The sequence below is a fragment of the Salvia miltiorrhiza genome, chromosome 8 (assembly GCF_028751815.1).
Source record: "Salvia miltiorrhiza cultivar Shanhuang (shh) chromosome 8, IMPLAD_Smil_shh, whole genome shotgun sequence".
NCBI classification, from domain to species: Eukaryota; Viridiplantae; Streptophyta; class Magnoliopsida; order Lamiales; family Lamiaceae; genus Salvia; species Salvia miltiorrhiza.
This window is the reverse complement of record NC_080394.1, coordinates 11,413,563-11,428,616: the sequence shown is the minus strand read 5'-3', so window position 1 is coordinate 11,428,616 and position 15,054 is coordinate 11,413,563. Positions and strand designations below refer to the sequence as shown.

Sequence of the window (15,054 nt, the reverse complement as noted above, 5' to 3'; positions counted from 1 at the left end):
TTCCGTCGCTATTCCGTCGGTAAATTTTAAAAAATAATTTAAAAATAAACTAAAAATACTAAATAATATTTAACTACGGATTATTTTTCGTCGCTAATAATTTCGTCGCTATTCCGTCGGTAAATTGCGAAAAAATAATTTAAAAATAAATTTAATAACATAAATAATACTCATTTAACGACGGATTATTTTCCGTCGCTATCCGTCGGTAAAATTTTGAAAACATTTACGTTGGAATTCCGCCGTTGTTCCGTCGGTGATTAATAACGGATTATTTTTCGTCGGTGTCCGATACATTTTTTTGTAGTGTATCCAATCCACCCATCACATAAAATATACTTGCATGTCCTCATGGATGATAGAGTCTATAATATACTTATAACATCTTGATATTTTATTTGATATAAAATATAATTATTTATATAAATTAAAAGTTTAAAAATATTATATCAGTTTACGTGATTATGATGGATGTCGGCCGGGCGCAAGCTCATCTGGGTGGGAGATGAAGGGAGGATATGGGAGAAGAGTTTTGATTTTTGTTGGAGATTTCCAAAATTGATGATGCAAATGGTTGTTTGGGGAGTAGAGCTGCAGAGGGAGGATGGGGAAAAAAGATCATCTTTTGAGTTAAAATAAGAAGAAAATAATATGTGCACTATTGTATTGAGGATCCTAACCCCAGCAGGGGAGCACTTCCAAAAAATAATTATTTGAATTTTTTTATAGATTTCAATTTTATAAAATAAAATTCATATTTTAAATTATTGCGCTCAATTAAAATAATAAAATGGCATTTTAGTAATAATGTGTATAATTAACATTTTTTTTATTTTTATAAAATAACAGATCTGTTGAATGCAATCCTACCAGATATAGATTATATATTATAAATTTTTTATGTATCATATATATTAATATATTGTATAATAAAAATATATTTTAATCAAACATATCACCTCTTAACTAACGCAACAAACCCTTAAATGTACACACATATATATACGTACATAATTATTTCTGAGTCGGAATATGATAGAAACTATCCATAGTATAAAAACACAGAACTATATATATTTCTATATAAATACATTAATTTCTTTTTTATGATAATGTTTCTTAATTTCTATATACAATGGTGCTTCATTCTTTCATAATAATTATATGTATATATATATATATATATATATATATATATAAATTAGGCTTCATAATAATCATTCTTTCTATATAATTATTTTAGGGGAAGGCTAAAATAAAAACGATTCTTAAAATATAAATTAGGAACCATTTTCAGCCCTTAGATCATCAAGATCTACGGTTGATTCATCACCTTGTTGGATAAATTCATGGTCCTGAGTTCGAATCCCAAAGGTAGCAAAAAATTATTTTTCGCAATTCATGCCTTTATACAGTTTATTCATGCGTGTTATACATAAAATTCATGCATTTTTGCTGGTTTGTAATTCTTAAAATAAGGGTGGTTTATTGAATAACCGCCCCCATTTTATATATATATATATATATATATATATATATAGGGTTAGGTTTTATTGAGAAGCTCAAATGTGTTGAGAAGCTGAGAAGCAATCCAACAGATGAACATGTCAATTAGTTTTTATGAACGCGGGTTTGATCTGGGTTCGATCCTTGGCGGTGGCGTATTTTTAACAAATTAAATAGATTCGTATATTCGTCAGTTATATTTGGTATGTTCAAAGAATTTATTGATCTGGGTCTAATTGCCATGTTCATCAAAATGTACTGACATGTTCATCTATTAGATTGCTTCTCAACTTCTCAACACATTTGAGCTTCTCAATTGAACCACTCCCTATATATATATATATATATATAAAAACTTCATTTGATGACAATATTGTAGATTAATTGCTAAAATCAATAATTCAAATCAATTTCTAATTTATACTTATATACTAAAAAAGTTTGAACATATATAATCCATTTAGCAGAATGGAGCACTACATAAAAACCAAGAGATAGATACCCACCACGTACACTTGAAACAAAAGTAAAAGGAGGAAAAATAAATAAAAACCACTACTTAGTGATTAAAGTAAATTGAAAAGAAAAAGAAGCAGATATATATTCTACACACATTGTCCTCTCCCTATAAATATCATCACTCATTACTCCAAAATCCAAATCTCACCAAAAAGAACATCCATCTTTACGTTCAAACATATCACTCCCTTCCCTTTGTATATCCAGTGAAAAGAAAAGACAAGTAATCCAAGTATATATAAAGTGTTAATAAATGGATTCAATCAACATAAAGATGGTGAAAGCAAACGCGATTTCAAGGTATCGCCGGGTGGAGACTTTGTTTCGCGTGGTGGAGCTTCTCGTCGTCGCGATCGTCGTCTCAAGGTTTTCGACGAAGCTTTCGGGGGAATATTTCCGCAAAATCTCCGTCGCTCTCATCAGCCCCCGCTCCGTTTTCCTCGTCGGAAACGCGATCGTCCTCGTCTTGTTTTTCAAGTCCGGGCGATTTTCGGGCAACGATTTCTACGACGAGTACGTCGAGAAATGTCGGAAGAATGAGGGTTTTCATGATTACAAAGCAATTCCTACGAAGATGTGTAGGAGCAGCTCCGACAAGTTGGTGGTGCATGGTGGCCCCGAGCTGAGGCGGAGCATGACGGAGGACTGCCGGCGCCGGCGCAAGGCGGAGGAGATGAGCAGCGAAGAGTTCCGGCGGACGGTGGAGGCGTTCATCGCCAGGCAGCAGAGGTTTTTGAGGGAAGAAGATTGAAATCTTTATCTTCTCCTTTCTCGTGTATTAATTAGCATCTTTTTAAAGGGCTCTTTTTTGCCCCTTTTAATACTAATTTTATAGTTGAAACAATGGATCGATTAAAATAGGTAGATGCTGTTTCACCATGAAAATATATGGCTTTAGATCACAACTTCATCTTCTCTATTTTGGGTGAAGTGGAGTGGAGTGGAGTGTGTAATTCCATGTTCCACATTGTTCATTACAAACTATAAATATTACAAATATTTTATGAAATTTGGTCTTATATGTGTATATTGAAGTGTGATTGTAAACTAATCCTAATTTACTGTAAATCAAAAATTATCAAATGGGATTAGAGGCATGATGAGCTTTTAATTAGTTTTGAGGTCCAACGGTTTCATATTAGAGATACTATTAAGAATACCATTTAATACATTTTTAATGCATCATTTTTTTTTTCACCAAATAGATCCAACTCCTATTACCGTCATCTTGAAAGTACCAAGAAACTCACTCACGTGCCATAGAAATATTTTCTTGATCTTTAGGATGAATTCAACAAAAAGGAACTAAATAATAAACAATCCATTTATTATGTAAAGGTGAAAATAAATAAATGAATAAAAGGTGGAATATAGCGAATAACACTCAATATTTCCATACGCAAAATATGCACCCGAACTCGTATTTCCAAGATCATCTTAAAATAAGACGCAAGAAAAGGAATAATCCCTCAATAAGAAATTTATCTTCAATATGAGAAACACACATTGATGTTGTCACCGCATATATGCTTTAATACCGCATTTTTAGTCATCATCCATCCAACGTTAATCCCAAATAACACACGTACTACAAGCCTGCGTTGGCCCAGCAGTTGAAGATTAATGTTCAAAATCTGAGTTTTTGGGTTCGACAATCTTTAAATTTATCTATTTACTTGAGTAATTTATCAAAAAAAAAAAAAAAATAACACATCATATAATATTTTACAAATTCAATACAATAAATTGTACGCCTTGTGCAATAAATTAACTTCAGGTTTTATATATACAAATTCATGATATTTGCAATGTGTTTGTCTAGATTTCAAAACGGATGCACATTAATGTAATACTATAGAGAGAGACACACAAAGAGAGATTTCATTGAGAATTGAAATACTAATTGTTTTGAATAACTCAATAAAATGCATTAATAGACATTTTGTCTGGATCCGAATCCTGTAGGAGACAAAATTTTCACCTTATATATATGTGTGCTAATGAAATATATATTTGATTGTGTAAACAAAAACAAGTTATTTTTGGGAAAGGATGTTCCTTGCAGTTCTCCAATGCATCAAGAAAAGTGGAGAAAAAAGAAAATAGCATATTGACCCATAAATCTCAGTATGACTGTGATATCCTCATTTACTGGTCCATATTTTCTAATACAAATTCCAAAAAAAAAAATAAAAAAAATTAACAGCAGCGATAATCACATTGTCCAATTCTCTACTGCTTCACAACCTACTTTTATCTTTTTGGTGTCCCAGTCAAATGAACAAACAATTCCTTCACGAATCAAAACAAAAAACCATGTCTTCATCGTATCATACAGTGTTTGTAAGAATCACGAGATGCTCATGCTTTACTCAAACAGATGAAACCATTTACTCGGAAATGGATTTGCAAGAATATATGCTGAGAATAAGAAGATTCTGGAAAACAAAAGTCGATTTTTATTCAGCCAACAGAAGATTCTAAGATACAAAAACAGACAACAAGCAGACGACAAATTTAATCAGCGTCCAAGATACTTTACCTACTCGTTGCTGAAACGATGGACACCAGCAGCAATCTAAAGTCCCTCAAACAATCTTAAATGGTCTTCGAATGTCTCCCCATGTCGGATTTTGGACACTGATCCATCCTCTTCAACCTAGAAAACGAGCTCAGTTTCAGTGTCCGGTTTATGAATCAGTTCAACTTGTGTGATCAATGTGGGATATAATGAAGGGGTGTGTTTGATATTATAGAAGACCAAGTATGAGTGAATATTATAGAAGACCAAGTATGAGTGAAAGTGAAATACGAACCCAATACTCTGGAGGTCGCATTTTGAGATTGTAAGTGGAAGCCATGCTCATGCAGTAAGCACCGGCATCATGAACTACCAATCCAGCACCCTACAAGCCACGAATCGAACTGAGTGAGACGACAAGTGACTGATACGGCCATATTACGTGTGGAGAGATAACACTCTACCTTAGTTGGTGTGGGTAGTTCCCTATCCTTTCCCAAGAAATCAGCGGACTCACAAACAGGTCCGACTACATCAAATGTCGAGATCTCAGCATTCGGAGGTGAAGGTGAAACCAGCTCTATGTGCTGCAACGACAAGTGAAGCAGTGAGTTACTCGTTCGGAGAAAGAAAAAAGTTCAAAAGAGCACAAACTTAATAGGTTAGATCATAAGCGAGATTATTAGGCAATCAATAGTGAAAAGTAGTATAAGAATAGAGAAAATGTAACTAGATGCGGATGTATACATTTGTGGAAGCATGTATTTCATAGAATAGAAGCACTAAACTTCACCTGATACGCTCCATACAAACTAGGCCGAATAAGTTCAGCCATGCTCCCATCAATCACAACGAAATTTTTTGTCCCATTGGTTTTCACTCCAGTGACACGATTGACAAAGCAGCAAGTGTTGGCAATGAGCGATCTTCCAGGTTCAATTATGAGATTGAGATTTCGTGAAAGAACCAATTCACGTACCTGCAAACCAAGTAATCTTACATATCACTCAAGTAAATGGCAGGACACTGATTGCATTTTAGAGTTCAAGCAAACATGTACAGAGAAAAAAAAATGAAAAGAGGAAATATGAAAAGGTGCTTATCTACCAAATATATTGAATGCAAGGGTCGCAAAACTGAAAACAGACGATCATGAAAGGCGAATATGAGCAAACTACAGATTGTTGGAACACCAATTAATGGCATTCAAATGTCTGGCAAGAATCCGCACAAATACTCATGAACAGATAATAGTGAGGAAATCCCCCATGGCAATGAAAGTGAAATATCTATTGCATTGCAGAAAATATCCACCAGATAAGAGTCGGGTTGAGGTAAATTACTTATACCAAAACAGCAAAAGTGGGTTCATAAATCTTAACAAAAGAAGGCAGCTAATTTGGTTTCATGTTGATGGAATATATACTGTCTGATACAAGCAGAATGAGATATGCAATTCACAGGAATTTCAATATTGATAATAGCAGTTACCATTACTTACAGTGTCGATTAGGTCTCTTGGAGTCGGAAGGACAGCTCCAGTGTGATAATAGTCTATCCCCAGCCCACCTCCAATATTCAAGTAATCTATTTCAAAACCTTGGGATCGGATCTCATCTATGTAGTTCACCATCAAAACTGCAGCATCTCTAAAAATGTCTACCTGGAGAAACAGGTAACTCGCAAATTACAACAGACTAATCCCAACATATACAAAACAGAGACGCAAGGAGAAAACAACTGTAGATAGACATTGGATTCTTGAATAACATTGCATCAAAACCACGAGATTCAAAGGGCCAAAATAGATACGGAAAACTAAAAATAGTTAGTAAATCCAACAGGAACTACATCACTGTTGAATGGCCAGAAGGTACCTTTGTAATAGTAGAACCAAGGTGACAGTGGGCCCCAACAAGTTTCAGTTCTTTGGGATGTGCCTTCACCGCATCTAAAAACCACTGCAACTTTTCGTTTCTGATACCAAACTTGGAGTTCTTATTTCCTGTTGCGACATAAGGATGGACCTATACCACACAGCAATGAAGTTAACATGAAACAACTTAATATAATAGTATAAGCTACAACCAAAATGAGGAGGAGCAAAAGAAAGCTCAATGGAAGTAATGCATCAAAACTGAAAATTAAGTAAGCTGAAATTAAACGATCCTACTTATAATTCACACAGAGGCTATCAGAATCACATCCACGTCTTATAATTTAGAGAAACATCTACTAGGTCTGGAAATTGAATATAAGATCTATAGCGATTTTTCTTAAGAGAGATACAATGATAGTAAGGAGCTGGATGACGAATGAAATCTTAATACACATGAAAGATATAAATGGTATCATACTTCCCAACTATCTGGTAAGGTAATCCGAAGCAGAAATTTGGATGAAACCATCAATAGAATTATCACGCCATTTCTCTTTTTTACATATTCTTATTCATATAGAACGAAAATAACTCTAATAATCAAGAAATAACTCAAATGAACACATTGATTTCAAGCAACACTTGCAACGTTATATTCAAAATTAGATGTCCAGGCATCTGAATACCTGAGGATCAACATCTGGATTGATGCGCAGAAGCACATTAACCTTCGTCCCAGAAATTCGAGCAGCGGCCACAATATTTTCCAAATCGAATTCACTGTCAATGTTCACAAAAACACCAGCTTGGGCGGCCAAGACTAGATCCTCCAAGATCTTTCCATTCCCATTAAATACACACCTGCGCCATAAACGAATGTATGCTCTAAAACTAGGTAGAACGAGGAACTAAACAATGCTATATATCGAGCGCAAACAAATTTGTATCCTTAGGTATAAAAAAAGTAGTGCGTTATGCTACATTTAGTGACAGAAATGTATGTTTAGTATTCAGAGGAAATTAGGTGAAATAATTTCATTATATTTGTAAAAGAAGGGCAAATCCAAAGCTCTAAAGCAAAGGAATAAAATGAACCATAATCCTTAATAAGACAAAAGATTTAAATGCATCCCAACGGAATCACACAATCAGAGTTCATCTCTTTAAACTGAATTCGAGAATCGGCAAACAGAAAAACCGATAAGAAAATGAAGGAATAACAGTGAAACTTCACATTGACTATACCTTGTAGGATCGAAACCAGCTTGGAGCGCTAACCTAAGCTCATTTCCACTAACCAAAACAGCTCCACACCCCAAACTCTGCAAAAGCTCCAAGATTTTGAGATTATTATTGGCCTTAATCGCGTAGCCGATGATGGAATTCAACCCCTCCAACGCGTCTTTGTAGGCCTCGACATTCCGCTTGATCTGCGGCTTGCTGTACAAGTAGAATGGCCTTTTCTCGGCGACTTCCATCACTTGTTCGACCTTAACCCCCTCGCAATATAGGAATCCGTCATCCGATTTCGCGAAACAGTGCTCCAATTTCTTGGTTTGGGGCTCCGGTGTTGAGAGGACTGCCCTCGGAGGGCGGGCTCTGAGAGAAGCTGAAAGGGGCTTGAATTTGAAGGGGGAGATGAGGGTTGTGGTGAAGGGGCTTGAACAGAGCTTGACGTGTTTCCTGTGCGGAACTGTTGGTGGCTGCGAGAGGAGGTTCGAAGCCGCCATTGTTGCCAGGTGAGAGTGACAGTGTGGAGAGTCCACGTTACTACAGAGATGGTTTCAACGACCAAATTTTAGGTTTTTAGGTGGCGGCTTAGAGCATCTCCAAGGGTTCCTCTGTGGAGGTAATTCCCTCTATTGTAGAGTTGAAATGTAGAGTTTTTGAATTTTCATCTCCAACAATCAATTCTATATTTTCTTCTACAATGGAATATTCTATTTTTATGTTCTTTATTATTAAATTATTTTGTCAATTTAATTATTATAATATATCATATATATTTATAAATAATTATATTTATATTTAATTAAATATAATTAAAAATCAAATTCAAATATAAATTAATTTAAATATTTTTGAGAAAAATTAATTAATAAAGTGGTATATTTAGATATTGTAGAACGATTAATTTATTTCAAAAATATAAAAATTGAAATTACATAATACTCTTAGAATTAAACATTACATAATACTAACAAAACATAAATTACATGATAAAACCAACTAATTTTCTAAATTAGAAAACTCCCTCCATATATATGATCGACTAATGCATCACGAAGCGCAAAGTGAGCCACTCTATCTTTGATTTTTTTTATAGCGTCCAATAAATTCATGGAAATGATTTGTTTCATTTGGCATTGTTTCAACATCTGGAATTGACACTTCTCTTGCAATTTCAATTGGTGCAGACAGGTCAGGTTCATCCTTAACAATCATATTATGCATAATAATGCATGCTTTCATTATATTATGCAAATGTTTCTTTTTCCAGTAGCGGCTGGATTTGCAACAATTGTAAATCGACTTTGAAGAACTCCGAATGCACGCTCCACATCTTTCCTACATGATTCCTGTCTCATTGCAAAAAAACTTTTTTTTTTTTGACAAAGCGTGGTTCATGAAAAGTTTGTACAAGTGTGGACCACTTGGGGTATATACCATCTGCTAAATAATAGCTCACATTATACTCTTTTCCTTGTATGACATAATGTGCAACGATTTCAAGAATAATTGTTGGAGAGCCACTACGACCGGCATACGAGCCTGCCCAACCCGTTGGACAATTTTTCCACTTCCAATGCATACAATCAAGACTACCTAACATTCTTGGAAATCCACGTTCTTTACCAATATAAAGTAGTCTAGCAACATTTAATTTCTACAATTGCACGACATAATTTCTTGACACATTTAATTGCAGTGGACTCACCAATATTTATGTACTCGTCAGTAGCATCTGTTGGTACCCCGTATGCCAATATTCGAAAGGCAGCTGTTATTTTTTGCAGTGTGAACAAGTCCCATCTTCTTGTGCAATCCATGCGTTGCTCGAAAAAATCATTATGATTTTTTACAACATCAACAATGCGGAGGAATAGACTTCGAGACATTCGGAAGCGTCTACGAAACATTCCTTCGTTGAATGTTGGATTTTCAGAAAAATAGTCGTTGAAGAGACGATGAGCTGCTATTTCTCGGTCACGATGGATTACCTTGTGACCAACAACTGAACCTCCGTGAATTCTTGTAGCATTTTGATATTCAGCGAGTTGAGCTACAATAAGATTGTTATTCAAAATATGTTGACCCATCAATTGATGTTCAATATCACGTTCGTTGATTAATTGTTCAAGTTTATCATCAGATGAGCTTGAACTTGAATGATAAAGTACCGAAGAGGAACCAATATTATGATGATTCATATTTTTGAATTTTCTATTTTATGAGTGAAAGAGAAGAAATAGATGTGGTGGTTATTGAAATTGTGTACGTCTTAAATAATAAAAATTCTCCAATACTATCTTATCTGAAAATTCGTTGATTAATTGTTCAAGTTTATCATCAGATGAGTTTGAACTTGAATGATAAAGTACCGAAGAGGAACCAATATTATGATGATTCATATTTTTGAATTTTCTATTTTATGAGTGAAAGAGAAGAAATAGATGTGGTGGTTATTGAAATTGTGTACGTCTTAAATAATAAAAATTCTCCAATACTATCTTATCTGAAAATCTTAAATATTGAATCGCCACCGTCCATCCAGATTTCATTAAATCTACATCATCCACCTTATCACTCCCCTATTGTACGAAAGCATTGATTTGACAACACCAATCTACACATGTGATAAAGATAAAGTGCAGTACCTATACATCTGATAAAGAAAAAGATAAAGCATTTGGTCCTACATATCAAATAATGCAGCTTCGATTTAATCAATCTTATATGAGAATCTACGCATTTGAATCATCACCCCTAAAAAAATTGGATTTAATTCATGTGTCAACTAAACCCCTAAAAAATTGGATTTAATTCAAATGTGTCAACTAAACCCCTAAAAAATTGTCACCGAAATTAAATTTCCACCGAATTAAATTATTGCTCTGCGAAGCACTATATTGGGCCGTTTGCTCAGAACATATCTAATTAGCCATCAGCCCACTTGAAAACAACCGTAAAATTTTGCAATATTGGAAATTTGGAATGTTACTGAGCTCCAATACTCAACATTTAAGTCGACCTCTTTTTCTTTTTTTATTACTAGTACGCTCATTCGTGCTATGCACGGCGAACATTGAAATTAAACGATATGTTTAAATAAATAAGTATAAATGTTAAAAAAAATAAAAATATAAACAAATACAAAATATATTTTTAAAATAAAATAAACACATCAATTCCTCTAAATTATTTGATAATAAAAATTAACATTACACATTTTTATTATAGAATATTACAGGTCATAATAAATAAATAAATATTTTCATACACAAACATAAACAAAGAGTTGTAGTAAAATTTTAATAAAGAGAGAGAGAGAGAGAGAGAGAGAGAGAGAGAGAATATAATATTTTAAAGTTTTCATAATTTATTCGTTTTAAATTTATTTTTGATGATTTTTATACCATATTAAATATTTTATCATGAACTTATATACATAATATGCATATTAAATATTTATGCATAAATTAAATCTGAGGATGTTTAGAAAAGAATTAAATTATATTAAAAAATAGAGATAAAAAGAGAGAAAAAAATTAGTGGGAGAAGTTGAGGGAAAAAAAAAGAGGAAAAAGATGAAGGGAAAAAATTGCTATTTTATATATTATATAGATTACAAGATGTATTTGAATATAATCAATTATGCAACTCACCCGCCGACTTACGTTGTCTTTTTTTTTTTGAAATTACAAAAGGTATCTGAATATAATTAATTATGCAATCCACGCGCAGGCGAGACCTCACCACCATCCAAACGATGGGAAAACATCACCGCACGTAGGCGAGAAACGCCATGCGTGTGGAACCTCAACATTAAACAATACAACACCGCACACAGGCGGGAATATAACACCACCTAAAGTGATAAAACATCACCGCACGCATACAAAATTGAACCCAAGACCTCTCACAAAGAAGAATCTTTGAGTACCTCAACTTTGCACTAAAACAAGGCCTCATTGGCATTTAAGTCGACTTACGTTGAGTCCATTTAATTTACCAAAATCGTGTAACGCATGTGGGAAAGGAATATACAAATATGTAAGATGCATATGAACAAACAATAATGTGCATGTTTTTTGGGGTAAATAAGAGATTCAATTAATTTATTTTAAAAAAAAAGAGATTCAATTAATTCTCAATCGGCAGCTTGTATCAACAAATCCAAACCCATTATTGCAAGGGTTCAAACTCCACCTAAATTATGTAAATATATATACTTGTACTCATTCAAGCATTTATGATGATCCTCTATAATCAATTTTAATTCCCTTAAAAAACATTTTTCTTAATTCATCAAAAAGTTATATTGAATTCGGAAGAGAGGATCGTAAGAGCATCCACAATGGTGGGTGCGATGGCCGGATCGAACCCGGCCTATCGCACCCACCACCGTTGCTGCTCCCGGGGGCGATGGAGGGGAGGCGAGCGTTCGCACTCGACGAATGTGGGAGCGAAGGAGGGGGCGTGTAAACACGCGCCCCTTTCCGAAATTAAAAAAAAAAAAAAAATTAATTTTAACGGTCAAAAGACCGTTGCCTTCAACGGTCTTCGGCCGAATTTTTTTATTTTTTTTTATTTTTTTTTTCTTTTCTTTTTCACCTATATATATCCCCTTCAATCACAAACACAATTCATCCAACAATTCTCTTCAACTCCTAAAAAATGTCTTCATCCACCAATTCTTCCAACAATAATTCTTCCTCAAATTCTTCATCCGAAGAAGAAGTTCATGTTGATCCCGCGCAACTTCCTCCTCTTCCCGATCCTACTCAAGCCCCCGATTTATTTTTTATGAGATGTGCTGTGAATTTTATGCAAGTAGCAAGTTCATATCGGTTCGATCCACCTCCACAACGCCCGGCGAAAAAGCGGGCAGTGGTTCGTCGTGACCGTGAAGGTGGAGCCGAGCGCCTCCATCGCGATTATTTCACCGTCGAGCCTGTTTATGGGCCACAATTCTTTCGCCGTCGATTTCGCATGAGCCGGGAGTTGTTTCTACGCATTGTCAATGCGCTAGAAGTCGATCCTTACTTCCAACAACGTCCGGATGCTGTTGGCCGGGTGGGCTTCTCCCCGATCCAGAAGTGCACTGCCGCTATTCGACAATTGGCATACGGAAATTCTGCTGATTGTTGTGATGAATATCTCCGTATAGGAGAGACGACGGCGTTGGAATGCTTGAAGAAATTCTGCAAGGCCGTCGTTCGTATCTTTGGCGGCACGTATTTGAGGCGGCCAACAACTGTCGATGTGCAACGCATCACTGCAATGCACGAAGCCCGCCATGGGTTCCCGGGAATGTTGGGGAGCCTAGACTGCATGCATTGGGGATGGAAGAATTGCCCCGTTGCTTGGCACGGCGCCTACACTCGAGGGGATCAAGGCGAGCCAACAATTATATTAGAGGCCGTTGCTTCACAAGATTTATGGATCTGGCATGCATTCTTTGGAGTCGCTGGGTCCAACAACGACATCAACGTGCTCCACCAGTCCACGCTATTCAACGATGTTTTAGCGGGGCATGCAGCGGCTGTGCACTTCCTCGCCAACAATTCTCACCACACTCGAGGATACTACTTAACAGACGGCATCTATCCGGACTGGCCGGTGTTCGTGAAGAGCTTCCAGTTTCCGAACGATGAGAAGAAGCGGAGGTTCAAGGTGATGCAAGAAGCTGCAAGGAAGGATGTGGAACGAGCTTTCGGTGTTCTTCAGGCTCGGTGGGGTATAATTAAGGGACCGTCACGTTTGTGGAAGTCGGAGCAAATGAGTTCGATCATGTTTGCATGCATCATATTGCACAACATGATCATTGAGGAAGAAGGTGGAAATGCAAGTAATTTCGACGGTGACGACGGCGAGGGACCAAGTTCTACTCCTCAAACACAATTCAATTCCGGAGCACCACCGGAGTTCGCCGCCTATTTGGCACGGAATGCAAGCTTGAAGGATGCACGATTGCATGCTCGCCTCCGCGACGATTTGGTTGAGCATATATGGGCACGCTTTGGTCCGGTTGACCCGTAGTTCGACGGCTTTAAATTATTCGAAAATTGGATGTTTTAAATATTTGTTGTTTTTTTTTTAATTTTATTTGTAATGTTTGGATTTTTAATTGAATGAATTTTATGTTGTTAAAATTGAAGTTGTTTAATTTAAATTGAAAAATGAATAAAAGTAAAGAGAAAATGAAATTAAAATCTATTGCACCCGGGTGGGTGCAATACCATTGTGGGAGTGGGTGCAATAGAAGTGGGACCCATGGTATTGCACCCACTATGGGTGCAAGCATTGTGGATGCTCTAACGCAAACAATAGCCGAGAAGGAGGTCCAATACTCAACACTATGATTAAGACTTGAAAAATATATATTAATATTGGAACGATGGCACCACAAATAAATAAAAAATTGGGAGAGACCGAATGTGTCAATATTGCAGTTCTGAAAATTAGTGGACTACCACTAATAAGTAGTGATCCACCTCAACAAACCTAATTAAGCTGCTCTACACTTGGATTTTTTTTTTTTTCCAAATTATAATATATAAACCAAGTTTTTATTTATTAAAAAAGAAAGCATAAAATCAACTGCGGTTTATTAATCACAATGCTCCACTTCTTATGACTTAGTGATTTTTTATCTTTAATTTGTTTTAGTGGAACAATAGAGAATTGAGGTTCATTTCCTTGATAATGATATCTCTCACTTAATGAACAGAATAATAGTACAAAGCTAAAAGTTTTAATTAATGTATACAGGGGTTGATTATAGTAAAAAACTCAATTTAAAATGAGAACTGATAATAAATCTGCTCTAATGTGTAAAATTACTTCATTTATTATGTAATTGGGAGAAAATGAAAAGAAAAAACAGTTAATATATTAAACTAAATGACACGAAATCTAATATCAGAGTAGAAATCTAATTATTAAAGCTCTTATTGCTAAAATAGTTGATGACATGAGGTGACTAAATTCCTAAACGAGTATGTATTGGGGGTAGGGGAGAGTGAAATGATTATACCCAGCACATACTTTGTTTTTTTTCGAATCTAAGCCAGCACATACTTTTAAATTGGTAGGATATATAATAGTATACGTGAATTTCTATTTTAAGGCTTATAATTAATATCGAGTATTCATGTAAATACTCACGTTCAATGTCTGTGATGATGTTGTTCGTTATATATGTCATTCATTATGAAATACAAAATGGTATGTTACTTTATTCTTCTGGAAGGGAATATGTTCATTTTTCAACTTAAAAACATTATCACAAAATGAAAATAGAAATGAATAAGTCCTGCTATTTTCTGGTTTCAAAAGAAAAGAGACGGTTAAACAAAAAAAAGGGCCGGCTGTTTTCGAAGACTAAAATTTCGATATATATGTT

General features: G+C 35.2%; 3 protein-coding genes across 4 annotated transcripts; 2 read left to right on the top strand and 1 right to left on the bottom strand.

The window, feature by feature from the left end:
• Positions 1 to 2,144: 2,144 nt before the first annotated feature.
• LOC131000976 (uncharacterized) lies at positions 2,145 to 3,059 on the top strand. Its single transcript, XM_057927127.1, has one exon. The coding sequence runs from the start codon at positions 2,279 to 2,281 to the stop codon at positions 2,774 to 2,776; it is 498 nt and encodes a 165-aa protein (XP_057783110.1). The 5' UTR covers positions 2,145 to 2,278; the 3' UTR covers positions 2,777 to 3,059.
• Positions 3,060 to 4,112: 1,053 nt separating this feature from the next.
• Positions 4,113 to 8,319, bottom strand: LOC131000975 (diaminopimelate decarboxylase 1, chloroplastic-like). Of its 2 annotated transcripts, XM_057927126.1 has the most exons (9): positions 7,671 to 8,313; positions 7,112 to 7,286; positions 6,424 to 6,573; positions 6,048 to 6,209; positions 5,340 to 5,525; positions 5,011 to 5,133; positions 4,842 to 4,931; positions 4,568 to 4,684; positions 4,113 to 4,463 (listed from the first exon to the last, which is right to left on the bottom strand). In XM_057927126.1, the coding sequence occupies exons 1-8, from the start codon at positions 8,153 to 8,155 to the stop codon at positions 4,604 to 4,606; spliced, it is 1,452 nt and encodes a 483-aa protein (XP_057783109.1). In that variant the 5' UTR covers positions 8,156 to 8,313; the 3' UTR covers positions 4,113 to 4,463; positions 4,568 to 4,603. The 2 variants fall into 2 exon arrangements, with proteins under 2 accessions (XP_057783109.1, XP_057783108.1); XM_057927125.1 differs by having other exon boundaries at positions 4,113 to 4,684; positions 7,671 to 8,319.
• Positions 8,320 to 12,008: 3,689 nt separating this feature from the next.
• Positions 12,009 to 13,951, top strand: LOC131000971 (protein ALP1-like). Its single transcript, XM_057927123.1, has one exon. It carries the CDS (start codon positions 12,324 to 12,326, stop codon positions 13,686 to 13,688), a length of 1,365 nt encoding a protein of 454 aa, XP_057783106.1. The 5' UTR covers positions 12,009 to 12,323; the 3' UTR covers positions 13,689 to 13,951.
• The last annotated feature ends 1,103 nt before the right edge of the window (positions 13,952 to 15,054 follow it).